Genomic DNA, 27,927 nt, shown 5'->3' with positions numbered 1-27,927 from the left:
GTCAGACAAGAGAGGGGCTGGGCATCCTGGGCAAGGAGTATTATGGCTGATCCTATCTGTGGGGCCCAGGTCTACCGACCAGCTTTCCAGAATTTTCCATGTCTCCTCAACTTGGATGAGTTTCCCAGTCTGTGTGGCTGCTTATAGGGACATGGAGAGAAGAGCCCAATCTCTCTTTCCTTGCCATTCCCCTTTATATGTCAGCTGCCACCCTTCTGGCCCTCTGAGGGCAGCCTCAGGAGTGGCCAGTACTCTGCCCTGCCCCCACAATCTTCTTGGGTGGCTCAGCCAAGCCACAAGCCATCCTGTCTTTAAGACAAAGAACTCTTATTACCAAGATCCTTTGTGGGTCAAGAGGGAGCTGAGTCCAAGTTCCAGTGTCCTCCTGGGAACAGCAAACCTCAGGAAGGCATCATCAGAGCAGTTGGGAGGTTGCAGAACCCCCCCCCCCCTTGCTCTAGTAACCTGTGAGTTCACTGTGGACTGCTGGAAGGTCCCCCAGGTGAAAGCAACTTCTGATGATGGGCCACACCCACAGCTAAGCCTCCAGGTCAACTGCTCTCTGTTGTTCCTACTTTCAGTGTCACCCTCCACCCCAGCACTGCTGTCCAGCCGCTAGCAGGAATGCATTTGTGTCCCCTGCACTATCATGGACTCAGGGCCTCAATTTCTTCCTCAGTATCCACTGAGGCCTCTAGCTGTGGATGTGGACAAACAGGTGAGAGATGGCGGCCACTCTTTAGACGAACCTCAGCTCTGGTTTCTGGAGCTCCATAGTGCATGGGAAGAAAGCGAGAGTAGGGATAAAGTGAGGACCCCAGAACAAAAGACATCAGCTGGCTGGGCACCGTGGCACTCAGGAAGGCAGGTCTCTGTGAGTTTGAGGCCGGCCTCGTACACAATGTGAGTCCAGGGCAGCCAGGGCTACACAGAGACATCCTGTCTCAAAAGAGAGAAAACACAGCCATCAGCAAACTGGACCACTGGGTGCATCAATTTCTTTATTGTCCAATGGGAGGTGACTGCATAGGGCTGTCTGTATGGGCTGCAATCTGTACAGGAGGAAGCTCAGGAGCCAGTACATGGGACTTGTACACATCTGGGGAAATAGTTGCACACTTACAGGCAGGTAGACAAATAGACATACAACAAGATCTGATACAAACCCGTGTGTGAACCCTACGGGGTAACCGGCTGTTACCACTGAGTGCGGTCAGCCATTGGTCAGACCTTTCTGCCACATACACACACACACACATCATCATCATCATCTTCATCATCATCATCATCACAGTGAACATCCCAAAGCTTGCCAATAGTGAAATAGTCAACAAAGGAGGAAGTTCGCGAGCAAGAACTTCAGAGACAATGCTGCTCTCCTGGGACCCGGAGGCCTCTTGGGACGGAGTTCTCCAATAGCGTTCTCCAGCAGCGACTAGCAGAACTTGACAACATTGCAGCCTTCATTTCTTCCAAACCCTGGAAGAAACTAACTTTTTTTTTTTTTTTTTGGTTCCGTATAGGAGGGCTGTGTGGTGTGACACAGAAGTGCTATTCACTTCTGCTTTGGTTTCAAGCCTGTGACTTTACAAGCATGCGTTCTAGAGTGAGGTGCTTTCGGTGCTCAGCCACAAACTTTCAGCTTAGGTTCTTTGTCTCTCCCATGGACTCTGACCTCTGGCTCTCACTTGACCCCAGGCTTAGGTGTAGATTTGTCACCCGTGTCTCTAGACTGTTCCAACAGTACTAGCTCTGTTCTCGCAGAGGATGCGACCATTGCTTTTGAACTTGTCACCTCTGGCTGAGCTTCCTCCTCCTCCTCCTCTGGAGGGAAGCTTTCTTGAGCATCAAAAAAGGTGACAGTTTCCTCCTGGAGCTTGGGTTCTGCCTGGCCTTCCTCATCTTCGGGGTTTCTGGTCTTCTTGGTAGGTGAAGAGGAAAATCCTAGCTTGGGAAACCGGAACCAGCCTGCCTTCTCCTGTTTTCTGGGCAGTTCAGGGTCCAGCCGCGCTGCAGGCTGCACGTGGACAGGAGTAGATACTTGAGTGCCATCTCTGGAATCAGCAGCCATCTCTTCCACAGAGGAGAACCCAATACTTGGAAGCCAGGACCACAAGAGGCTTGCCTTTTTACCTTCTGGTTTCTGTTTCGTAGCTGTGCCAGGGGGCTTTTCCTCTTGACTGTCCTCAGGAAACTCAAGAATCTCTGCTGGTTCGTCATCAGAGATGCCGTGCGCAAGCTGGGGCCCGGCATGTGCCTCAGGCATGAATGACAGGGGTGGCATGCCAACACTGGAAGAGATCATCTCAAATGGTTCGCCGCCGACGTCACCAGAAATGAAGTGTCCCCCTGCAGCAGCTGGCAGGGGGTCTCCACCCAAGCCCTCCTGCGTCTGGGAGTCGGGAGCTACTGCACACACACTGGCCTGCACAGAGGGCTCTGGGATTTTCACTTTCAGCAAAGAAAATCCGTAAGAGGGAGTCTGAATTGTGGAAGCAGGAATCTCTGATTCCCGCACAATCTGAGTAGAAAAGGCTCCCGGTGCTGAGGGATCAGTGGGCTCTTGCTCCACATTGCTGCAAATAACGACTTCTTGACTCTCACCATGAGACCCCTGAATGTGTACTCTGGCCTTAGAAATTGGGGGTGCTTCCAAGGATTGCTCAAGGCTTGCTGGTGGCCCTCTGGTGTCCTTAGTACCTGTCCTTAGGATGCTGGCTTCCCATAGCCCAGGGATATCCTTATGCATGGTGCCGCTGGTGCTGGCCTCTGCACACTGTACCTCCCTCACCACAGGGAAGAATACATCAGCCTCAGAGCTGTGGGCATGCATGGAGAACCTGGGCACCTTTAGTTTGGGGAATGTGACAGTCAACACAGAATCCTCCCAGAGTTGACTCGTGCTCACCACAGATACCTGGGATGGCAACTCCGTGAGGGAGGCCTTCAGCCTCAGAGGCCCTTGGGGCTGAGAAGGCCAGCTTCCTGTTCTAGCCTCCACCTCAGCAAGAATGTTTCCTCCTGGCCCAGGACGCCCCTGTTCACCTGTCCCTTCTGGAGGAAGCCGGGGTTCTGAGACTCTCACACCAGGCATCTCAAGGGAGAGGGAGCCTATAGATGGATGGGCATCAAGCTCAGGGCTGGACACATGTGTCTGGGAAGTCCCAGCACTGCAGCTGGGCATCCTAGAGACTGCTCCGTGGAGATCGCGTTTTACAACATCTGCATATGTTGGGCTCTCTGAGGTCTTCACACCGGCCCTTCCCTCTGGGGACCCCAGAGAGACATGTGCCTCGACCTTTGACTCAGGCAAATGGGCCAGCTCCCTGCTGGCTGCTGTTACTTCTGCCTCCAAGGCTATGCTGGCGACTGGGGTCTGTGTCTTTTGAGTGGCTTCCTGTTCTCCAGCCTGATCTCGCTCCTTGGATGAGGAGCGCCTGAAACCAGGAACTCGGAACTTGGGCATTTTGAACCATCCCTCATTGGCATCTGTTGACACTTCTTTTGCTGTGGCATCCCTCTCAGGGCTTTTCATGGTGGGGGCATTGTCTCTTTGTCTATCTAATGACTGCAGGGGGTCTTCCATTGTGGGTACTGTCTGTTCCCCAAAGGGCTGACTTGCAGAGACACCCACAAACATAGGATCCTCACTGTCACCTCTGACATCCCGGTCACCTTTGGGAGCAAGAAGCTCAGCTTTGGGCCTAGCCTCCTCAGCTGTGGTGGAGGAGGATCTGATACAGGGTTCTATGGTGACATCTTTCGAATGACTGCCCTGGACGTGGGGGTCACTGACAGGAGTTTCTATGACGACCAAATCACCACCAGATGTGGTACCAGCAGGTGAAAGCTTCCCATCTGGCTGTGGCTTGCCAGCCCGAACCTTAGAAGCCTTTATCTTGGGTAGTGCAAGCCTTGGCATGGAAAAGCTCAGCTTCCGGCTTCGTCCCTTCTCTGTATCCTTCTCCAGAGAGCCAGGCTTGTGTGACTCCACGGAGGAAACACAACTTTCACTTTGTGTGTCCATTTCAATTGTAGAGGAACCTACAGCAGGCAAGGGGTCCTCATGTTGGGACTCAGAATCACCTATAGGCTCCACGTCCCTCTTTGGAGACCAATGAAACGGGGGGAGCTTGATCCTGGGTAAGTTAAAAGAAGTCCCCTTTCCATCCTGACTATGGCCTTCAGGGGGCAGCTGTCTTACAGGCTGAATGGAGGATTCATCTAAAACCTGGGAAACGAAAGCATCAGAAGACGGAACATGAGAGCCTAAGAAACCTGAGAGGGCCTCAGGATCAGAGGGAGACAGTGGGACACCCTCAGACACGGCACCCTCAATCTCAGAGGATGACAGAGGAGCAGAACAGGCAAATTTAGGTTTGTGAAATTTAGGAAACATGATGCGAGCATGAAATGAGGTGGGTATAGGATCAATGGAGCATTGAGGAGAATCCGAACTGGTAAACACAGGGCAAGGAGCAGGAGCGGGAAGCTGAGCTGCCTCAGTGAACAGGGAAGAAGAAGGCTGGTGGAACACATTACTGGACCTGCTGAAAACATCTGTTAGACATGAGTTACTAAGTTCAACACCCATATACACGGACTGTGTATCCCCCTCCAGCAGAGGAACGGTCAGCTCAGGCTGGGGAGCATGCAGCCCGCCCTTGGCGCCCTTCACGTCCACCTTAGGACCCTTAAGATCCACGTGGGGGCCCTTGAGGTCCACCTTGGGCATCTTGAGGCTGGGCATCTGCACCTTCGGCAGGTGGCCCTTCAGGCCGGCGCCAGCAGCCGCCTGCCCCGACAGCTCTCCCTCGGGCATCTTCATGCAAACCTGGCTGGCCTTGGCCTCCAGGTCGGCGGACGGCAGCTGGACGCTCAGGTCAGGGGTCTTCAGGTCGCCCTGGACAGAGGGCAGGGCCACGTCTGCCTCCACCTTGGGGACTGCCACCTCCAGCGAGGCCTCCACAGTGGGCTTGCCAGGCCCGGACACGCCGAACGAGGGCATCTTGAACTTGGGCATCTTGAACTTGCTGTCTTTGGCGGCCACGTCCTTGTCGCCCAGGGCCAGCTCACCCTCCAGCTCGGCAGCGGGCCCCGGGATGTCCACCTCCACTCCGGGCACGGTCACCTCCAGCTCGGGGGCGCTCAGCTCGCCCTTGGCCCCATTCACGCCCACCTTGGGGCCCTTGAGGTCCATTTGGGGGCCTTTGAGGTCCACCTTGGGCATCTTGAGGCTGGGCATCTGCACCTTGGGCAGGTGGCCCTTCAGGCTGGTGCCATCAGCCGCCTGCCCCGCATGCTTTCCTTCGGGCAGCTTCACACCCACCTGGCCGGCCTTGGCCTCCAGGTCGGCGGACGGCAGCTGGACGCTCAGGTCAGGGGTCTTCAGGTCGCCCTGGATGGAGGGCAGGTCCACGTCTGCCTCCACCTTGGGGGCCGCCACCTCCAGTGAGGCCTCCACGGTGGGCTTGCCATGGGCGGATACGCCGAACGAGGGCATCTTGAACTTGGGCATCTTGAACTTGCTGTCTTTGGCAGCAACGTCCTTGTCGCCCAGGGCCAGGTGGCCCTCCACCTTGGCAGGGGGCCCCGGGATGTCCACCTCCACTCCAGGCACGGTCACCTCCAGCTCAGGGGTGGTCAGCTCGCCCTTGGCCCCCTTCACGTCCACCTTGGGGCCCTTAAGGTCCACTTGGGGGCCCTTGAGGTCCACTTTGGGGCCTTTGAAGTCCACCTTTGGCATCTTGAGGCTGGGCATCTGCACCTTGGGCAGGTGGCCCTTCAGGCTGGCGCCAGCAGCCGCCTGCTCTGCCAGCTCTCCTTTGGGCAGCTTCACACCCACCTGGCCGGCCTTGGCCTCCAGGTTGGCGGACGGCAGCTGGACGCTCAGGTCAGGGGTCTTCAGGTCGCCCTGGATGGAGGGCAGGGCCACCTCTGCCTCCACCTTGGGAGCCGCCACCTCCAGTGAGGCCTCCACGGTGGGCATGCCAGGGGCGGATACGCCGAAAGAGGGCATCTTGAACTTGGGCATCTTGAACTTGCTATCTTTGGCAGCAATGTCCTTGTCGTCCAGGGCCAGGTGGCCCTCCACCTTGGCAGGGGGCCCCGGGATGTCCACCTCCACTCCGGGCACGGTCACCTCCAGCTCGGGACTGCTCAGCTGGCCCTTGGCGCCCTTCACGTCCACCTTGGGGCCCTTGAGGTCCACTTGGGGGCCCTTGAGGTCCACCTTGGGCATCTTGAGGCTGGGCATCTGCACCTTGGGCAGGTGCCCCTTCATGCTGGCGCCAGCAGCCGCCTGCTCTGCCAGCTCTCCCTCAGGCGGCTTGCCCTCAGGCAGCTGAAGGCTCAGGTCAGGGGTCTCCAGGTCGCCCTGGATGGAGGGCAGGGCCACATCTGCCTCCACCTTGGGGGCCGCCACCTCCAGCGAGGCCTCCACAGTGGGCTTGCCAGGCCCGGACCAGCCAAATGAGGGCATCTTGAACTTGGGCATCTTGAACTTGCTGTCTTTGGCGGCCACATCCTTGTCGACCAGGGCCAGCTCACCCTCCAGCTTGGCAGCGGGCCCCGGGATGTCCACCTCCACTGTGGGCACGGTCACCTCCAGCTCAGGGGTGGTCAGCTCGCCCTTGGCCCCCTTCACGTCCACCTTGGGGCCCTTGAGGTCCACTTGGGGGCCTTTGAGGTCCACCTTGGGCATCTTGAGGCTGGGCATCTGCACCTTGGGCAGGTGGCCCTTCAGGCTGGCGCCAGCAGCCACCTGCTCCTCCAGCTCTCCCTCAGGCAGCTGGCCCTCGGGCAGCTTCATGCCCACCTGGCCGGCCTTGGCCTCCATGTCGGCGGACGGCAGCTGGACGCTCAGGTCAGGGGTCTTCAGGTTGCCCTGGATGGAGGGCAGGTCCACGTCTGCCTCCACCTTGGGGGCCGCCACCTCCAGTGAGGCCTCCATGGTGGGCTTGCCAGGGGCGGATACGCCGAACGAGGGCATCTTGAACTTGGGCATCTTGAACTTGCTGTCTTTGGCAGCAACGTCCTTGTCACCCAGGGCCAGGTGGCCCTCCACCTTGGCAGGGGGCCCCGGGATGTCCACCTCCACTCCGGGCATGGTCACCTCCAGCTCGGGACTGCTCAGCTGGCCCTTGGCGCCCTTCACGTCCACCTTGGGGCCCTTGAGGTCCACTTGGGGGCCCTTGAGGTCCACTTGGGGGCCCTTGAGGTCCACCTTGGGCATCTTGAGGCTGGGCATCTGCACCTTGGGCAGGTGCCCCTTCAGGCTGGCGCCAGCAGCCGCCTGCTCTGCCAGCTCTCCCTCAGGCAGCTGAAGGCTCAGGTCAGGGGTCTCCAGGTCGCCCTGGATGGAGGGCAGGGCCACATCTGCCTCTACCGTGGGGGCCGCCACCTCCAGTGAGGCCTCCACGGTGGGCATGCCAGGCATTGATACGCCGAACGAGGGCATCTTGAACTTGGGCATCTTGAACTTGCTGTCTTTGGCAGCCATGTCCTTGTCGCCCAGGGCCAGCTCGCCCTCCAGCTTGGCAGCGGACGCCGGGATGTCCACCTCCACTCCGGGCACGGTCACCTCCAGCTCAGGGGTGGTCAGCTCGCCCTTGGCCCCCTTCACGTCCACCTTGGGGCCCTTGAGGTCCACTTGGGGGCCCTTGAGGTCCACTTTGGGGCCTTTGAAGTCCACCTTTGGCATCTTGAGGCTGGGCATCTGCACCTTGGGCAGGTGGCCCTTCAGGCTGGCGCCAGCAGCCGCCTGCTCTGCCAGCTCTCCCTCAGGCAGCTTGCCCTCAGGCAGCTGAAGGCTCAGGTCAGGGGTCTCCAGGTCTCCCTGGATGGAGGGCAGGGCCACATCTGCCTCCACCTTGGGGGCTGCCACCTCCAGCGAGGCCTCCACGGTGGGCTTGCCAGGCCCGGACATGCCGAAAGAGGGCATCTTGAACTTGCTGTCTTTTGTGGCCACGTCCTTGTTGTCCAGGGCCAGGTGGCCCTCCAGCTTGGCAGCAGGCCCCGGGATGTCCACCTCCACTCCGGGCACGGTCACCTCCAGCTCGGGGGCGCTCAGCTCGCCCTTGGCCCCATTCACGCCCACCTTGGGGCCCTTGAGGTCCATTTGGGGGCCTTTGAGGTCCACCTTGGGCATCTTGAGGCTGGGCATCTGCACCTTGGGCAGGTGGCCCTTCAGGCTGGTGCCATCAGCCGCCTGCCCCGCATGCTTTCCTTCGGGCAGCTTCACACCCACCTGGCCGGCCTTGGCCTCCAGGTCGGCGGACGGCAGCTGGACGCTCAGGTCAGAAGTCTTCAGGTCGCCCTGGACGGAGGGCAGAGCCACCTCTGCCTCCACCTTGGGGGCCGCTACCTCCAGTGAGGCCTCCACGGTGGGCTTGCCAGGCGCTGATATGCCGAACGAGGGCATCTTGAACTTGGGCATCTTGAACTTGCTGTCTTTGGCGGCCACATCCTTGTCGCCCAGGGCCAGCTCGCCCTCCAGCTTGGCAGCGGACGCCGGGATGTCCACCTCCACTCCGGGCACGGTCACCTCCAGCTCAGGGGTGGTCAGCTCGCCCTTGGCCCCCTTCACGTCCACCTTGGGGCCCTTGAGGTCCACTTGGGGGCCTTTGAGGTCCACCTTGGGCATCTTGAGGCTGGGCATCTGCACCTTGGGCAGGTGGCCCTTCAGGCTGGCGCCAGCAGCCACCTGCTCCTCCAGCTCTCCCTCAGGCAGCTGGCCCTCGGGCAGCTTCATGCCCACCTGGCCGGCCTTGGCCTCCATGTCGGCGGACGGCAGCTGGACGCTCAGGTCAGGGGTCTTCAGGTCGCCCTGGATGGAGGGCAGGTCCACGTCTGCCTCCACCTTGGGGGCCGCCACCTCCAGTGAGGCCTCCATGGTGGGCTTGCCAGGGGCGGATACGCCGAACGAGGGCATCTTGAACTTGGGCATCTTGAACTTGCTGTCTTTGGCAGCAACGTCCTTGTCGCCCAGGGCCAGGTGGCCCTCCACCTTGGCAGGGGGCCCCGGGATGTCCACCTCCACTCCAGGCACGGTCACCTCCAGCTCAGGGGTGGTCAGCTCGCCCTTGGCCCCCTTCACGTCCACCTTGGAGCCCTTAAGGTCCACTTGGGGGCCCTTGAGGTCCACTTTGGGGCCTTTGAAGTCCACCTTTGGCATCTTGAGGCTGGGCATCTGCACCTTGGGCAGGTGGCCCTTCAGGCTGGCGCCAGCAGCCGCCTGCTCTGCCAGCTCTCCTTTGGGCAGCTTCACACCCACCTGGCCGGCCTTGGCCTCCAGGTTGGCGGACGGCAGCTGGACGCTCAGGTCAGGGGTCTTCAGGTCGCCCTGGATGGAGGGCAGGGCCACCTCTGCCTCCACCTTGGGAGCCGCCACCTCCAGTGAGGCCTCCACGGTGGGCATGCCAGGGGCGGATACGCCGAAAGAGGGCATCTTGAACTTGGGCATCTTGAACTTGCTATCTTTGGCAGCAATGTCCTTGTCGTCCAGGGCCAGGTGGCCCTCCACCTTGGCAGGGGGCCCCGGGATGTCCACCTCCACTCCGGGCACGGTCACCTCCAGCTCGGGACTGCTCAGCTGGCCCTTGGCGCCCTTCACATCCACCTTGGGGCCCTTGAGGTCCACTTGGGGGCCCTTGAGGTCCACCTTGGGCATCTTGAGGCTGGGCATCTGCACCTTGGGCAGGTGCCCCTTCATGCTGGCGCCAGCAGCCGCCTGCTCTGCCAGCTCTCCCTCAGGCGGCTTGCCCTCAGGCAGCTGAAGGCTCAGGTCAGGGGTCTCCAGGTCGCCCTGGATGGAGGGCAGGGCCACATCTGCCTCCACCTTGGGGGCCGCCACCTCCAGCGAGGCCTCCACAGTGGGCTTGCCAGGCCCGGACCAGCCAAATGAGGGCATCTTGAACTTGGGCATCTTGAACTTGCTGTCTTTGGCGGCCACATCCTTGTCGACCAGGGCCAGCTCACCCTCCAGCTTGGCAGCGGGCCCCGGGATGTCCACCTCCACTGTGGGCACGGTCACCTCCAGCTCAGGGGTGGTCAGCTCGCCCTTGGCCCCCTTCACGTCCACCTTGGGGCCCTTGAGGTCCACTTGGGGGCCTTTGAGGTCCACCTTGGGCATCTTGAGGCTGGGCATCTGCACCTTGGGCAGGTGGCCCTTCAGGCTGGCGCCAGCAGCCACCTGCTCCTCCAGCTCTCCCTCAGGCAGCTGGCCCTCGGGCAGCTTCATGCCCACCTGGCCGGCCTTGGCCTCCATGTCGGCGGACGGCAGCTGGACGCTCAGGTCAGGGGTCTTCAGGTTGCCCTGGATGGAGGGCAGGTCCACGTCTGCCTCCACCTTGGGGGCCGCCACCTCCAGTGAGGCCTCCATGGTGGGCTTGCCAGGGGCGGATACGCCGAACGAGGGCATCTTGAACTTGGGCATCTTGAACTTGCTGTCTTTGGCAGCAACGTCCTTGTCACCCAGGGCCAGGTGGCCCTCCACCTTGGCAGGGGGCCCCGGGATGTCCACCTCCACTCCGGGCATGGTCACCTCCAGCTCGGGACTGCTCAGCTGGCCCTTGGCGCCCTTCACGTCCACCTTGGGGCCCTTGAGGTCCACTTGGGGGCCCTTGAGGTCCACTTGGGGGCCCTTGAGGTCCACCTTGGGCATCTTGAGGCTGGGCATCTGCACCTTGGGCAGGTGCCCCTTCAGGCTGGCGCCAGCAGCCGCCTGCTCTGCCAGCTCTCCCTCAGGCAGCTGAAGGCTCAGGTCAGGGGTCTCCAGGTCGCCCTGGATGGAGGGCAGGGCCACATCTGCCTCTACCGTGGGGGCCGCCACCTCCAGTGAGGCCTCCACGGTGGGCATGCCAGGCATTGATACGCCGAACGAGGGCATCTTGAACTTGGGCATCTTGAACTTGCTGTCTTTGGCAGCCATGTCCTTGTCGCCCAGGGCCAGCTCGCCCTCCAGCTTGGCAGCGGACGCCGGGATGTCCACCTCCACTCCGGGCACGGTCACCTCCAGCTCAGGGGTGGTCAGCTCGCCCTTGGCCCCCTTCACGTCCACCTTGGGGCCCTTGAGGTCCACTTGGGGGCCCTTGAGGTCCACTTTGGGGCCTTTGAAGTCCACCTTTGGCATCTTGAGGCTGGGCATCTGCACCTTGGGCAGGTGGCCCTTCAGGCTGGCGCCAGCAGCCGCCTGCTCTGCCAGCTCTCCCTCAGGCAGCTTGCCCTCAGGCAGCTGAAGGCTCAGGTCAGGGGTCTCCAGGTCTCCCTGGATGGAGGGCAGGGCCACATCTGCCTCCACCTTGGGGGCTGCCACCTCCAGCGAGGCCTCCACGGTGGGCTTGCCAGGCCCGGACATGCCGAAAGAGGGCATCTTGAACTTGCTGTCTTTTGTGGCCACGTCCTTGTTGTCCAGGGCCAGGTGGCCCTCCAGCTTGGCAGCAGGCCCCGGGATGTCCACCTCCACTCCGGGCACGGTCACCTCCAGCTCGGGGGCGCTCAGCTCGCCCTTGGCGCCCTTCACGCCCACCTTGGGGTCCTTGAGGCCCACTTGGGGGCCCTTGAGGTCCATCTTGGGCATCTTAAGGCTGGGCATCTGCACCTTGGGCAGGTGGCCCTTCATGCTGGCGCCAGCAGCCGCCTGCTCTGCCAGCTCTCCCTCAGGCGGCTTGCCCTCAGGCAGCTGAAGGCTCAGGTCAGGGGTCTCCAGGTCGCCCTGGATGGAGGGCAGGGCCACATCTGCCTCCACCTTGGGGGCCGCCACCTCCAGCGAGGCCTCCACAGTGGGCTTGCCAGGCCCGGACCAGCCAAATGAGGGCATCTTGAACTTGGGCATCTTGAACTTGCTGTCTTTGGCGGCCACATCCTTGTCGACCAGGGCCAGCTCACCCTCCAGCTTGGCAGCGGGCCCCGGGATGTCCACCTCCACTCTGGGCACGGTCACCTCCAGCTCAGGGGTGGTCAGCTCGCCCTTGGCCCCCTTCACGTCCACCTTGGGGCCCTTGAGGTCCACTTGGGGGCCTTTGAGGTCCACCTTGGGCATCTTGAGGCTGGGCATCTGCACCTTGGGCAGGTGGCCCTTCAGGCTGGCGCCAGCAGCCACCTGCTCCTCCAGCTCTCCCTCAGGCAGCTGGCCCTCGGGCAGCTTCATGCCCACCTGGCCGGCCTTGGCCTCCATGTCGGCGGACGGCAGCTGGACGCTCAGGTCAGGGGTCTTCAGGTCGCCCTGGATGGAGGGCAGGTCCACGTCTGCCTCCACCTTGGGGGCCGCCACCTCCAGTGAGGCCTCCATGGTGGGCTTGCCAGGGGCGGATACGCCGAACGAGGGCATCTTGAACTTGGGCATCTTGAACTTGCTGTCTTTGGCAGCAACGTCCTTGTCACCCAGGGCCAGGTGGCCCTCCACCTTGGCAGGGGGCCCCGGGATGTCCACCTCCACTCCGGGCATGGTCACCTCCAGCTCGGGACTGCTCAGCTGGCCCTTGGCGCCCTTCACGTCCACCTTGGGGCCCTTGAGGTCCACTTGGGGGCCCTTGAGGTCCACTTGGGGGCCCTTGAGGTCCACCTTGGGCATCTTGAGGCTGGGCATCTGCACCTTGGGCAGGTGCCCCTTCATGCTGGCGCCAGCAGCCGCCTGCTCTGCCAGCTCTCCCTCAGGCAGCTGAAGGCTCAGGTCAGGGGTCTCCAGGTCGCCCTGGATGGAGGGCAGGGCCACATCTGCCTCTACCGTGGGGGCCGCCACCTCCAGTGAGGCCTCCACGGTGGGCATGCCAGGCATTGATACGCCGAACGAGGGCATCTTGAACTTGGGCATCTTGAACTTGCTGTCTTTGGCAGCCATGTCCTTGTCGCCCAGGGCCAGCTCGCCCTCCAGCTTGGCAGCGGACGCCGGGATGTCCACCTCCACTCCGGGCACGGTCACCTCCAGCTCAGGGGTGGTCAGCTCGCCCTTGGCCCCCTTCACGTCCACCTTGGGGCCCTTGAGGTCCACTTGGGGGCCCTTGAGGTCCACTTTGGGGCCTTTGAAGTCCACCTTTGGCATCTTGAGGCTGGGCATCTGCACCTTGGGCAGGTGGCCCTTCAGGCTGGCGCCAGCAGCCGCCTGCTCTGCCAGCTCTCCCTCAGGCAGCTTGCCCTCAGGCAGCTGAAGGCTCAGGTCAGGGGTCTCCAGGTCTCCCTGGATGGAGGGCAGGGCCACATCTGCCTCCACCTTGGGGGCTGCCACCTCCAGCGAGGCCTCCACGGTGGGCTTGCCAGGCCCGGACATGCCGAACGAGGGCATCTTGAACTTGCTGTCTTTGGCGGCCACGTCCTTGTCGCCCAGGGTCAAGTGGCCCTCCAGCTTGGCGGCGGGCCCCCGGATGTCCACCTCCACTCCGGGCATGGTCACCTCCAGCTCGGGACTGCTCAGCTGGCCCTTGGCGCCCTTCTCGTCCACCTTGGGGCCCTTGAGGTCCACTTGGGGGCCCTTGAGGTCCACTTGGGGGCCCTTAAAGTCCACCTTGGGCATCTTGAGGCTGGGCACCTGCACCTTGGGAAGGTGGCCCTTCAGGCTGGCGCCAGCAGCCGCCTGCTCTGCCAGCTCTCCCTCAGGCAGCTTGCCCTCAGGCAGCTGAAGGCTCAGGTCAGGGGTCTCCAGGTCGCCCTGGATGGAGGGCACGGCCACCTCTGCCTCTACTGTGGGGGCCGCCACCTCCAGTGAGGCCTCCACGGTGGGCATGCCAGGCATTGATACGCCGAACGAGGGCATCTTGAACTTGGGCATCTTGAACTTGCTGTCTTTGGCGGCCACGTCCTTGTCAACCAGGGCCAGCTCGCCCTCCAGCTTGGCAGCGGGCCCCGGGATGTCCACCTCCACTCCAGGCATGGTCACCTCCAGCTCAGGGGTGGTCAGCTCGCCCTTGGCCCCCTTCACGTCCACCTTGGGGCCCTTAAGGTCCACTTGGGGGCCCTTGAGGTCCACTTTGGGGCCTTTGAAGTCCACCTTTGGCATCTTGAGGCTGGGCATCTGCACCTTGGGCAGGTGGCCCTTCAGGCTGGCGCCAGCAGCCGCCTGCTCTGCCAGCTCTCCTTTGGGCAGCTTCACACCCACCTGGCCGGCCTTGGCCTCCAGGTTGGCGGACGGCAGCTGGACGCTCAGGTCAGGGGTCTTCAGGTCGCCCTGGATGGAGGGCAGGGCCACCTCTGCCTCCACCTTGGGAGCCGCCACCTCCAGTGAGGCCTCCACGGTGGGCATGCCAGGGGCGGATACGCCGAAAGAGGGCATCTTGAACTTGGGCATCTTGAACTTGCTATCTTTGGCAGCAATGTCCTTGTCGTCCAGGGCCAGGTGGCCCTCCACCTTGGCAGGGGGCCCCGGGATGTCCACCTCCACTCCGGGCACGGTCACCTCCTGCTCGGGACTGCTCAGCTGGCCCTTGGCGCCCTTCAAGTCCACCTTGGGGCCCTTGAGGTCCACTTGGGGGCCCTTGAGGTCCACCTTGGGCATCTTGAGGCTGGGCATCTGCACCTTGGGCAGGTGCCCCTTCAGGCTGGCGCCAGCAGCCGCCTGCTCTGCCAGCTCTCCCTCAGGCGGCTTGCCCTCAGGCAGCTGAAGGCTCAGCTCAGGGGTCTCCAGGTCGCCCTGGATGGAGGGCAGGGCCACCTCTGCCTCTACCGTGGGGGCCGCCACCTCCAGTGAGGCCTCCACGGTGGGCATGCCAGGCATTGATACGCCGAACGAGGGCATCTTGAACTTGGGCATCTTGAACTTGCTGTCTTTGGCGGCCACGTCCTTGTCGCCCAGGGCCAGCTCGCCCTCCAGCTTGGCAGCGGGCCCCGGGATGTCCACCTCCACTCCGGGCATGGTCACCTCCAGCTCAGGGGTGGTCAGCTCGCCCTTGGCCCCCTTCACGTCCACCTTGGGGCCCTTGAGGTCCACTTGGGGGCCCTTGAGGTCCACTTTGGGGCCTTTGAAGTCCACCTTTGGCATCTTGAGGCTGGCCATCTGCACCTTGGGCAGGTGGCCCTTCAGGCTGGCGCCAGCAGCCGCCTGCTCTGCCAGCTCTCCCTCAGGCAGCTTGCCCTCAGGCAGCTGAAGGCTCAGGTCAGGGGTCTCCAGGTCTCCCTGGATGGAGGGCAGGGCCACATCTGCCTCCACCTTGGGGGCTGCCACCTCCAGCGAGGCCTCCACAGTGGGCTTGCCAGGCCCGGACATGCCGAAAGAGGGCATCTTGAACTTGGGCCTCTTGAACTTGCTGTCTTTTGTGGCCACGTCCTTGTTGTCCAGGGCCAGGTGGCCCTCCAGCTTGGCAGCAGGCCCCGGGATGTCCACCTCCACTCCGGGCACGGTCACCTCCAGCTCGGGGGCGCTCAGCTCGCCCTTGGCACCCTTCACGCCCACCTTGGGGTCCTTGAGGCCCACTTGGGGGCCCTTGAGGTCCATCTTGGGCATCTTAAGGCTGGGCATCTGCACCTTGGGCAGGTGGCCCTTCATGCTGGCGCCAGCAGCCGCCTGCTCTGCCAGCTCTCCTTCGGGCAGCTTCACACCCACCTGGCCGGCCTTGGCCTCCAGGTCGGCGGACGGCAGCTGGACGCTCAGGTCAGGGGTCTTCAGGTCGCCCTGGACAGAGGGCAGGGCCACCTCTGCCTCCACCTTGGGGGCCGCCACCTCCAGTGAGGCCTCCACGGTGGGCATGCCAGGCATTGATACGCCGAACGAGGGCATCTTGAACTTGGGCATCTTGAACTTGCTGTCTTTGGCGGCCACGTCCTTGTCGCCCAGGGCCAGCTCCCCCTCCAGCTTGGCAGCGGGGCCCGGGATGTCCACCTCCACTCCGGGCACGGTCACCTCCAGCTCAGGGGCGGTCAGCTCACCCTTGGCCCCCTTCACGTCCACCTTGGGGCCCTTGAGGTCCACTTGGGGGCCCTTGAGGTCCACTTTGGGGCCTTTGATGTCCACCTTTGGCATCTTGAGGCTGGGCATCTGCACCTTGGGCAGGTGGCCCTTCAGGCTAGCGCCAGCAGCCGCCTGCTCTGCCATCTCTGCCTCAGGCAGCTTGCCCTCAGGCAGCTGAAGGCTCAGGTCAGGGGTCTCCAGGTCTCCCTGGATGGAGGGCAGGGCCACATCTGCCTCCACCTTGGGGGCTGCCACCTCCATCGAGGCCTCCACGGTGGGCTTGCCAGGCCCGGACATGCCGAACGAGGGCATCTTGAACTTGGGCATCTTGAACTTGCTGTCTTTGGCGGCCACGTCCTTGTCGCCCAGGGTCAAGTGGCCCTCCAGCTTGGCGGCGGGCCCCGCGATGTCCACCTTTACTCCGGGCATGGTCACCTCCAGCTCGGGGGCGCTCAGCTCGCCCTTGGCGCCCTTCATGTCCACCTTGGGGTCCTTGAGGTCCACTTGGGGGCCCTTGAGGTCCACCTTGGGCATCTTGAGGCTGGGCATCTGCACCTTGGGCAGGTGGCCCTTCAGGCTGGCGCCAGCAGCCGCCTGCCCCGCCAGCTCTCCCTCCGGCAGCTGGCCCTCAGGCAGCTTCATGCCCACCTGGCCGGTCTTTGCCTCCAGGTCGGCGGACGGCAGCTGTACGCTCAGGTCAGGGGTCTTCAGGTCACCCTGGATGGAGGGCAGGGCCACGTCTGCCTCCACCTTGAGGGCCGTCACCTCCATCGAGGGCTCCATGGTGGGCTTCCCAGATCCGGGCATGCCGAACGAGGGCATCTTGAACTTGGGCATCTTGAACTTGCTGTCTTTGGCGGCCACGTCCTTGTCGCCTAGGGACAGGTCACCCTCCAGCTTGGCAGCAGGCCTCGGGATGTCCACCTCCACTCCGGGCATGTTCACCTCCAGCTCAGGGGCGGTCAGCTCGCCCTTGGCGCCCTTCACGTCCACCTTGGGGCCCTTGAGGTCCACTTGGGGGCCTTTGAGGTCCACCTTGGGCATCTTGAGGCTGGGCATCTGCACCTTGGGCAGGTGGCCCTTCAGGCCGGGGCCATCAGTCTCCTGCCCCGCCAGCTTTCCTTCGGGCAGCTGGCCCTCCGGCTGCTTCACGCCCACCTGGCTTGCCTTGGCCTCCATGTCGGCGGATGGCAGCTGGACGCTCAGGTCAGGGGTCTTCAGGTCACCCTGGACAGAGGGCAGGGCCACGTCTGCCTCCACCTTGGGGGCCGCCACCTCCATCGAGGCCTCCACGGTCGGCTTGCCTGGCATGGACAAGCCGAACGAGGGCATCTTGAACTTTGGCATCCTCAGAGTTATTTCTCTTTTAACACACTCCTGGTCCTCAGTTGTTTTTTCTCCCTCTCCCACAATCATTTCTTCCAGTCTCACATCATCTTTTCCCAATTTTTCCTCCTTATTGCCATCTTCTACTTTCTTTTCTTCTATATTCTCTTTCATTTCTTCTGTCCCTATTTTTCCTTTTTCCTCACTTTTCACTCTACTCAGGTCTTTTGTGGGAGACCATCCAAATGTTGGCATCTTGAATTTTGTCATCTTCATTTTTATTTGTCTTGTCGGTGTTACATTTTCTACATTTTCTTTTGTCTTTTTTTCTTTCTGCCCCTTTTCTGTCTCCTCATTTTCTTCTTTTCCTTTATGGTCTTCTATCTGGCCTTGTGAGTGAACTTTTTCTTGTATCTTCATTCTTTCTCTGTCCCCAGAGTCTCTCTGTACCTTCATCCCTAATCCATCCTCTTTTGTGTATTTTATTGGTTCTTCCATCTTGGTTTTGGCAGATACATCTTGTGGTGTTTTCATGCCATATGAGGAGATCTCTATGCTCCCTTGGTCGGACGTGTCTTTCAGAGACAATTTTGCAAGACCCATTTCCAGACTCTGGACCTCCTCCCATTCATCCTCCCAACTCATTCCTGGGGCCGGCTCAGCTCTCCGCAGGCTCATCGTCTTCTCCTTGTCACGTTTAGCCGCTGGCTTTTTCTTCCTAGGATGCCTGTCTGTCTTTATCACCATTTCTTCAGAGGCGTCTTTGTCCACAGTGGAATGACTGGTCCCAATGGGTGTCTGCATAGTTAGAGCAGATATGGTCCTGGCTCTTTGTGTCTTGTCCTTTTTGTCCTCAACAGCCACCACTGTATCTTTTATGTCATCCTCCCGTTGTCGTGACTCTTCTAGGACCCCTGCACGCGCTTTCCTGGCCTGGGGCTCTCTGCCTGCTTGCTCAGTAGTGACTGGGCCCTGCCCTGAGCTCAATCCAAATGTCAGGTTCAGGAATCTCTTTCTTCGTCTACCTGACCCTGACTTCTGCTCCTGGTCGGCCGCTGACAGCTGGACCTCCGTGTCTGTGCTTGTGGGGGACACATCCCGTGCGCCCCTGTGCTCTGATGCTTCTGAGGAACTGTGTGAGCGTCGGGGGCCTGCTCCCCGCTTGCTCCTTAAGGCTTGAAATTTTGGCCAGGAGAGTCTGTCCTGTGGGCGCCTGTGGCGACCATCTGTGGACTTAGAAATAAGCCTCTCTCGGTCTCCGTCTGACTGTAGCGTCTTTGTAGGGGTCTCCATGCACCCGTCAGCAATATCTTTGTCCTGAAACAGGAGACTTGGATACAACACCTGTACCAGAGACACCTCACAGGAAAGGCGTCTCTAATGCAAATGGGGACACCTTGAATGTCACTGGGCAGAGCCTTACCTGCTTTTCCTGACCATGCAGACCTTGCTGAGAACGCTGATTGACCGAGTCCTCTTCCTTGCTGGCCGAGAGCCTCCGTTTGACTCTGAACTGAACTCTGTATGGTTCTGAGTACTGAAGGATTTTAAGGGCATCTTCGTATTTCATATGGTCAAAGAATATGGTTGCACTGAGAAGCTGGTCTCCTGAAGGAAGAAGAAGCAACCAGGCTCAGTGCCCCATGCCCCACCAGAATAGAAGCAGTGGCCTGGGGCTGCATGTCAGCAACAGGAAGGCCTATAGCATGTGCCCAGCTCCAGCTCTCCAACAGCACCTCCAACAGCAGGCAGAAAATAAGGCACAACGCACAGCCCCAGCCTGAAGGGTCTGAGCCAAGACCATAGGGCCACCCTGAGCCATAGGGGAGGCCCACCCCCTCCAGGTTTCTTTATTTCCCCCTCCAGTCCTAGTGTTGACAATGGGAGCCCCAGGGATGGGATGGCTGTGGTACCTTCTCTAAGGTTGAACAGCTTTGCAGCGGAGGAGTCCTTCAGCACTTGCTTGACAAAGATCCCCTGGTCCTCACCACCTGTGACACTGTAGCCACTGGCTCCAGAGTCCACCTCAGTCTTCAGTGTCACCTCTCTTGCCTCCTGCACAGAGTGGGGCAGAAGTATGGGCATTTACTGCTGGGGCCAATGTCTCCTGAGGATGGTGCTCTGTGCTGCTTGGGTAGAGGTTCAGGCACCAAGCGGGTGGGCTAGGCGACTGTGTCTGGGGTTTGGAGAAAGGCCAGCTACGGGAAGCCTCAGGTGGAGTCATCTCACCTTGTCCTCACAGGGGACATCCTGTCTATGCTGCCAAGTCCCCAGGGGAGAGGCTCTAGCTAACATTCCTTCTGCTGGGCCCTTGTTGGTCTGTTGCATCCTGTGTAGGACCAGGAAGGACCAACACTGGGAATACACAGGGAGCTCTAGTCCACCTGATCCTGCAAATGATGGCCACCCCTATGTCCATCAAAGTGAGGCTATGCAAGAAGGCACAGAGGAAGGTTCTCCATGGTAGGCATCCACTGAGGCCCTCACATCTCCCTTGGCCAAGACCCTTCCTCACCACAGCCTGCGTAATGTTTTCCAGTGTTGTGTTCACTGTACACCAGGGCGTGGATGCACACATGCTCATCAGAAGTCAGACTCTTTCCATCGAAGCCAGCCTCTGCCTCTGCCCATCCCTGAGGCCTGAGGCACAGGGCACTAGCCACAGGTCATGTGGGTATGTCCACCTCCACCACCACCCCCCCCCCCCGTCTCCTGAAGCTGAAGCCCATAAGGAAGGCCTACCCCCTGACCCCTCACCTCGGTGGCACCCACCTCTGGATGACTCATGCTGGAGAAGGCTGTGGACTCCCCTGAATCCCGTTTCCACCAGGATCTCCGCCTGCCAGAGGAGCTGTGCCTGCCCCGGCTGTTGTCCTGCAGTCAAGGGAGGTGGGAGTCACCACTCTGCTAAAGAGTCAGGGGTGCCAGGGAGGCTCTGGGCAGAAGAGCCCAGGATGCAGGAGCCCAGGAACTCTGGTGGGGTGTGGAGCACACAGGGACCTCACTGGGAAAGGCGACTCTAAACCTTCTGTTTCCTTATGGAGGACCGGGCACACCCCAACCCTGCAGCTGCTGGAGGTACCTCAGAGCAGGGGAAGATTTTCAAATTGTAAAATGAGTAGACAGGTCTCCTCTGATCCCTGCCAAGGCTCCTCCCACAAGGAAGTCGACAGTCCCCTCTCCATGATGATACGAGTAAGTGCGGTGAAGGTGTATGGCCCTGCCATGTCCCACACACGACTTCTCAGAGTCTCCCTCTGCCCCCACTTCTTCTCTCTCTCTCTCTCTCTCTCTCTCTCTCTCTCTCTCTCTCTCTCTCTCTCTCACACACACACACACACACACACACACAGAGAGAGACTACAAGTGTCCCCACCTCCTCAGTGGCTCATCCAGATAAAGGGAAAGACACTGGAGGAGAGGGTAAGACCAAATGCACCAATAGGAAGGGCAGGTGGGATGCACAGACCCTAGTGAACAGGGGATAACGGTATCTGTGGCCACCCCTGAGCCTTTCTTTGCCAGTCGTTCTGCCCCGTGGCTTACCTGGCCTCCAAAGCCAGCACCTTCAGCTGTGTATTCATAAACAGGCGAGGACCCCTGTGGCCTTGGCCGAATGATCTCACCCACAGGCCCTTCAGTCACCTGGCAGAAGAGAATAAAGTTACCTCCAACCAGCAGGCTCTCCAGCCTGGGGGGCTGTGGGGGGTGGCTAAGGAGGAGGGGCTTCCTCTTCCGGTAACACTCACAGAGCTGTCCTCTTCGGTCACAGGCTCTGTGTCCTGCTGCTGCAGCTGCCGGCCAGATACTGCAGAGAGAAGAGCCATGAGTGGGCACAAAGGCAGGAGGCCGTAATGTGGACCCGGGGAGACAAGTGTGAACGAAGAAAAACCCTGGGTGGGAGACGTGGGGCAGCAGTAGGGCAGCAGTAGGGTGGGATTTGGGGGCTATCGATTTGCAGATTTAGTCCAAGAAAGAAACACAAACAGTAACTACCCTGAGCCTGAAATTAACATCCAGAGTTGCTGCAATATGTTTTCCTAAGTATCCAGCACCCGTCCCCACAGGCAGTAAAAAGAAACAAGAAGGTGGTATCCTCACTGACGAGCAAGTGATGGACAGTGTTGCCAATAATCCATGGATGGCACCTTTAACACAGACTCCAAAGCAGCGACCACTAACAGATCACTCAGAACACTAAAGGAACCCATGCATGGAGGCCACGAGTGACGCCAGGCTCTCATAAGAAAGAGGACTTAAGAGGGTAGGGATAGCCGGGCAGTGGTGGCGCACGCCTTTAATCCCAGCACTCGGGAGGCAGAGACGGGCGATCACTGTGATTTAGAGGCCAGCCTGGGCCTTACACACTCACTCTGGACCAAGGCTAACACAGGGAAACACTGTCTTGAAACCGCGCCCCCCCCAAAAAAAAAATTAAATAGAGAATCCATGCAGTGGTGGCGCACGCCTTTAATCCCAGCACTCAGGAGGCAGAGGCAGGTGTGTCTCTATGAGTTCAAGGCCAGCCTGATGTACAGAGTGAATTCCAAGACAGGACTATACAGAGAAACCCTGTCTCAAAAACAAATTAAATAGAGAAGTATGGAAATGCGTCAATATTTGCAAAGACTAAGAGAAAAAAAAGGTGTCAGTCAAGAACTTGATACCTGGTGATCAGTCTTTCAAATACTGGCAAAAAAATTAAATACGCTCTCCTACAACAGTGACCATTACACCCATACACATTGAGAGAAAGATAGGGAGAGAGAGAAAGTGTCAGTTGGTAAAACACTCGCCTTCCGAGCATGAGTGCCTGAATCCACTCCCCAGTGTGGGAAGCCTAAGAAACCCAGAGTGAGTGTGCAAGGCCCAAATGAAGTCCTGAGTGAGTGTGTAATGCACAGGTGGTATCCTGAGTGTGTAAAGCACATATGAAGTCCTGAGTGAGTGTGTAAGGCCCAGATGAAGTCCTGAGTGACTGTGTAAGGCCCAGATGAAGTCCTGAGTGAGTGTGTAAGGCCCAGATGAAGTCCAGAGTAAGTGTATAAGGCCCAGATGAAGTCCTGAGTGAGTGTGTAAGGCCCAGATGAAGTCCTGAGTGAGTGTGTAAGGCCCAGATGAAGTCCTGAGTGAGTGTGTAAGGCCCAGATGAAGTCCTGAGTGAGTGTGTAAGGCCCAGATGAAGTCCAGAGTGAGTGTGTAAGGCCCAGATGAAGTCCTGAGTGAGTGTGTAAGGCCCAGATGAAGTCCAGAGTGAGTGTATAAGGCCCAGATGAAGTCCTGAGTGACTGTGTAAGGCCCAGATAAAGTCCAGAGTGAGTGTGTAAGGCCCAGATGAAGTCTTGAGTGACTGTGTAAGGCCCAGATGAAGTCCTGAGTGAGTGTATAAGGCCCAGATGAAGTCCTGAGTGAGTGTGTAAGGCCCAGATGAAGTCCTGAATGAGTGTGTAAGCCACAGATGAATTCTTGAGTGAGTGTGTATCACTGGCAGGGACCAATGCCTCCAACTCACCTGAGCTGGTAAAGCCTTCCTATGGTCCATGTGCTGATGCTGACAGTGTAGGAACCATGACAGCTGCCCCTCCTCCCAGATGACAGGAACTGGAGGCCTCTCTCCTAGAGACTCCCTCCAGACTCGCTGAGCCCTCTAGTGGCTCAGAGAATGCACTGAGGTTCCAGGTTATGCACCGGTGGTGCTGTTCCACCAGAGTGAGCCTGGCCTCTTCAGCCCCAACTTTTCAGTATATGCATCTGTGTGTCTGTCCTTGCTTCATTCCCGGTTTCCAGGACCAGCCCATGCTGGATAGGTTGCCCCAAACTCATTTTTTTTTATGGTGGAGGAGGCGGCTTGCACTTGCAGTCCTAACACTGGGGAGGTAGAAATAAGTTGTCGAACCCCCGGCTAATGAGAGACCCTGCTTCAAAAACCAGTGTGGATGGTACCCAGGAAATAACATCTGAGGTGGCCATTGGCCTACACACACACACACACACACACACACACACACACACACACACACACATGCGCGTGCTCAAATTTTGCATACTTTACAAAGGATGGTGTGAAAATAGTCAATTAATACAAGAAAAAAATGACCTAGCCCAGGTACGCCTGGGCGAACATATTTGCAAGACATTTATCAAATAGTGGCCCCCACCACCAGAAAGCACAAACCAAAATAAAGGTTAATGCCCCAGTAGAAAACTGGGCAAAGGGCTGGGAACACAGCTCAGGAGTAGAGCATCTGCCCAGCATGTGAGAAGCCATAAGTTTAATGTCCAATAGGAAGAGAGGAGCAAGGAAAGAGGCAGGGGAGGAGTGGGGGGGGGGGCTGGAGAGGTGGCTCAGCACTGGCTGCTCCTCCAGAGAACCCCGTTCAACAGCTCACAACCATCTGTAAATTTAGTTCCAGGGAATACAACATCCTCACGCAGACACAAATGCAGCCGAAACACCAATGCACATGAAATTTAAAAATAAAATTTAAAAAGTTTAAAAAAAAAAACAGGGAGAGGGAGAAAATCAGGCTAGGAGGGCATGCACCTAGGACACACAACTAGCAAGTCACGATTAGCACAGCGCCTGCCAAGTCCACAGTGAGGACGCATGTTCTCCCCAGGAGAGCGGCTGAAGTGAAGGAGAGGCAGGTGTGGGCAGCTGGAACTGCTGTCACATCCTGAGCTTGAGGTGAACTAGAACAATTGCTTTGGAAAGCAGTCTGCTGGTTTCTATCCAAGCCATGGCTGCCTACCCAGTGGCCCCGCAGCGTCACAGCTAAGAGACCCCGGCATGTCGGCATGGGGCTGCGTGCCCTGCTGTCCCAGTAACACTGTGCTCATCACTGCCCTACAAATTTTTGTTCTTTTTGGTTTGTTTGCTTGTTTGTTTGTTTTAAGACAGGATTTCATTACTTATGCCTGGCTGTCCTGGAGCTCACAGAGATCCACTTGCCTCTGCCTCCTGAGGGCTGGGAGCACCCTACGAACTTTCTAATGGTTTTAGTCAAGGTACCTTCTCCATGCCCGGTAAGGTACCTATTAGTCAGAAAATAGAAAAGCAGTGAGTGAGTGGCTCCATCTTGCCCACTGCCTGCCTTTGTAAATAAAGTTTTATTGGGACACAGAAGAAACAAAACTTTCCTCCACATAGAATTCCAGTGTAAAGTTCCTAAGTTCTGCTAAACACTCAGAGAATGAACAGCTTTAGTGGGATATGGGTTCTGGCTGGGCCTAGGCTCCAAGGACTACCTACACAAGGGAAGCCAGGCTGGAAAGAAACACTCCATCCCTGCTCCAGGCCTGTCCTGAGGGGTGGAGCCCCTCTTACACAGACATTATCTCTGTCAGTAACCGGGACCTGGGCACTGGCCTTGATGACATCCCCATAGGGACAGGCGGTTCCGGGACTAGCAGGATTCTGGATGTAGCTACCATCTGCCCATGAACAAACCTGCTTCGGCTTGGATTTCCCACTGTGTGCACAGAGGCCGCACCTGTCTCCAGAGGCACCCAGGGGTTGAGCCCAACAGCGCTTGCCTCTCTTGCTTCTCCTGCAAAGTGGCTCTGAGTGGGCAGGGGATGGAGCTGTGGGGATTTGTCCTCCAAGGGAGGCGGGGAGGCTCAGGGAAGAGGCATCAGATCCCACCTCCTCCTTCCCACTACTCTGTGGTCTAAACCATGGGCTGACGTCCAGGGCATTGGGAATGCCACAGCCCTCAACCTCCCCATTTATAAAACTGACCTTAGGCAAGATAATGTCCTGGAACCCCCATGTGCCCGTCCTGCAGGCGACCAACCCATAACCTGGTGCTGGAAGGGAAGTGTACCAACCATCTGTCTCCATCACCATCCCCCCAGTCCTTGTCCATGCGCCCCACTGTTGTTAGGGATCCCAAGATTGCACAAAGAACCCACACTTTGCCCTAGCCACACACTGACTTGGGGGATGGGGAGAGGCAGGGGCAGGGCAGGGCATGTGGAAAGGGGACAGCTTTAGGAGGGATCCTGGGTCACTTCCCTTTCCTGGAGGCCAGGCAAGGGTAGGTGAATCTGTGTCTTCCTGTTCCCCTGCCTGAGGCTGGAGCTTTGGCCAGGCCCCAGGCCCAGTATTGGGTCAGGCTGGGGCTGGGATGGGGCCCCAGAATGAAAGACCCCTCCCCATAGCCGGGCAGTGACCTACCCTGAGGTCTGTAGGAACTGTAATTCCGAATGTTTCGGGGAGTCTTGAGGGTGTCAAAAGCCCATGAGGAAAGGTGTTGACGGCTGGAAAGTGGGGCACACTCTGTGCTGTGAGTTCAGGGAGGGGGGGGAGGGAGGGAAGCGGGAGGCAGCCCTGGCCCTGGGGCCTGGGTTTAAGCCCCTTCTCAGGCTTAGCAAGCTTCGGTATAGCTGACCCCACCCACACAGCCCTCCTTTCCTTGTACGATGGGCCGGAGAGAAGCATGAACTCTGCCACAGGGCCGCACTCTAGCGGCTGGCAGGAGCCCCCCAGTCGCAATGTGCAAAGGGTGGAGGCTGCCTGCCTCTACCAGCTGAGGGGAGGAGGGAAGTCTCAGAGTAAAGTCTCATCCACATAGAACAGGACGCCCAGGCCTGGGGGACAGGAAGCACCCTGCCTGCCTGCCCACATATCTCTCTCAAAGGCAGCTCTGTAAACAACCCAGCCTTGAACAGTGCCACCTAAACAATGACACAGGCTGTTGATAGTCACCGAAGCCCCGTTTTATAGAGGAGGAAGTGGGGACACACCTGGGCCAAGCCTAGCAGGTCTGGCCACTGTCGCCTGACATTGCCTCAAATTCCTTGGCCCTTTCTGACCCTCTGTGCAGTCCCAAACCCTGTCATTAGCATCCGACTCCTACACTCAGGGAGTGACCACAGGACCCTAGGGCAGTCACTCCCGCTCCAGGGCATGGTAGGGCTGGGCAGGGACAAGGTGGGGGTACCATGGCGGAACCCCCTGGCTTGGAGAAGCTGGAGTTCCAGGAACTGGGCTATTTTGTGGTAAGGCTGAAGAGGTCAGCCTGAGAGAGAGGGAGAGAGGCAGGCAGGGCTACCTACATAGAGGGGCATGTTGTCCCCATGGTCCACGGCCATCAGAGTGTGGCCATGGAGGCAGGGTGGGGCGTTCACTTAAACAAAACTAGAGTTTGCATTCAAGCTGCTTTGACTTCCAGGTGGGGCCTGCTGTGGTGGGCACTTTTGCATGTTACCAGGGCAGTGGAGTCCTTACGAAACTGGCTGAGAATCACACTGCCCTCCAGGAGCCTGAGAGTGTCTGGTCAGTGCCACTGTCCCTTCCCCTAGGACAGCCCAATGTGAAGCATCGCCAGTAGGGGCCCAGGGCAGGCTCACACTGGGAGGGCTCTCAGATTGGGATTCCAGTGCCCTCATGGGCGCACATGCACCCATCCCCACCCCGCCTAGCATGGACTCAGGCCTCGCCCCATCCTGGAACTTCACAAAGCAAGTGCTGAGCTGGGATGACTGTCATGAGACCTTGAGACCTCGTGGAGCAACACCCGAGGCAGCGGCAGGCCTGCCCACTCTGTCCCCCAGTGCTTCTATAGCTGCGTCTGAGGACTAGGGAGCAGAGCCAGCTCTGAAGGGCTGAGCCACCCAGTCCAGCTCAGAGCTCTTCCCCACATAGGCCAGCCAGGCCCAGGAGGGTGGTCACATTTCCCTCTCCCAAAACAAGTTCCCTGCAGTCACCTACATAAAGCCTCTCTGCCTGCCTCAGTTCACCCCTCCCCACCACCCCCTCCACCTCCCCACCCTCCCACCCTACCCCCATGCCCAGGCTCTCTCCAGTGCTGGACTTTCCATGGGCTGCTCCGCTCCCCAAACTCACAGGCACGCTGCATCCTCCAAGCACGTGGACGGAACTTGGTACAGGATAAACTCTAGTGCAAGAAATGGCTAAGAAAGGAAAGAGAACGAGCTGGCCGTCAGCCCGACAGGACGACAAGAACCTTGAGGCCACCTGCATGAGAGTCCCAAGCCAGTGTGGGCCACAGAGAAAGAACCTGCCTCAGAAACCAACCTAAGATGGCAGTGAGCAGCCCTGCCCAGAATTAGAAAGATCTGCGGAGGAGCAGCAGGGGCCCCAGGCCAGCTCCTGTAGCTGGAGAAACTGAGTCATGAAAAAGTGTACTAGACCACCAACCTCAGAAGACTCAGAAGCCAACAGAAATGGTCACCACACCCTCAAGAATAGACCAGCCAACCTGACCCTTTGAGTAGAAGGGCAAAGTCCCATCTTGGCTGCCCCTAATAAGCAAGTCAGCCCTTGTCTGAGCAACCTGCTACAGCCAACCCAGCTTCTGTACACCAAACCACACGAGTGCCGAAATCTGGAAACCCCTCCCTAGGCCACAACCCCCAACCTTGCAGCTCTGGGTCCTGCTACTAAAATAGCTATTTGGTACCTTTGGCACCAATGTCCCTCACAACTTAGGCTCTCTCCAAACAAAAACCAGTACCTACACCAGATAGGGGCAGGGGCAGGGGCAGCTGGGAGTTCCGTGGCAGCCCACAGCCTGCAGTGCAAACCGGGAGGAGCTGCCCCTGGGACTTCTTGGTGCCAAAGCCACCCGGGGTCCAGACAGCTTCTTGCTGGCATTTTCCCAACCCAGGCTGGCTGGCCCTGGCACAGCAGTTGGAGTCACAAAGAACTGACACCCGTATTCTTCAACATCTGCAGGAAGCAGAACAGGAGGACGATGCCC

General features: G+C 59.1%; 1 protein-coding gene across 1 annotated transcript; it reads right to left on the bottom strand.

Moving 5' to 3' along the window:
- Positions 1-981: 981 nt before the first annotated feature.
- AHNAK2 (AHNAK nucleoprotein 2) lies at positions 982-27,927 on the bottom strand. Its single transcript, XM_084792414.1, has 10 exons — positions 27,686-27,927; positions 20,950-21,008; positions 20,747-20,845; positions 19,973-20,074; positions 19,114-19,255; positions 18,624-18,808; positions 10,991-18,517; positions 9,620-10,012; positions 7,094-9,103; positions 982-6,583 (listed from the first exon to the last, which is right to left on the bottom strand). The coding sequence occupies exons 1-10, from the start codon at positions 27,819-27,821 to the stop codon at positions 1,685-1,687; spliced, it is 15,552 nt and encodes a 5,183-aa protein (XP_084648540.1). The 5' UTR covers positions 27,822-27,927; the 3' UTR covers positions 982-1,684.

This window comes from Acomys minous (assembly GCF_964271855.1).
Source record: "Acomys minous genome assembly, chromosome: 8".
Classification (NCBI taxonomy): domain Eukaryota; kingdom Metazoa; phylum Chordata; class Mammalia; order Rodentia; family Muridae; genus Acomys; species Acomys minous.
Note: the sequence above shows the minus strand (reverse complement) of the source record. Positions and strands in the feature narration are given on the sequence as shown.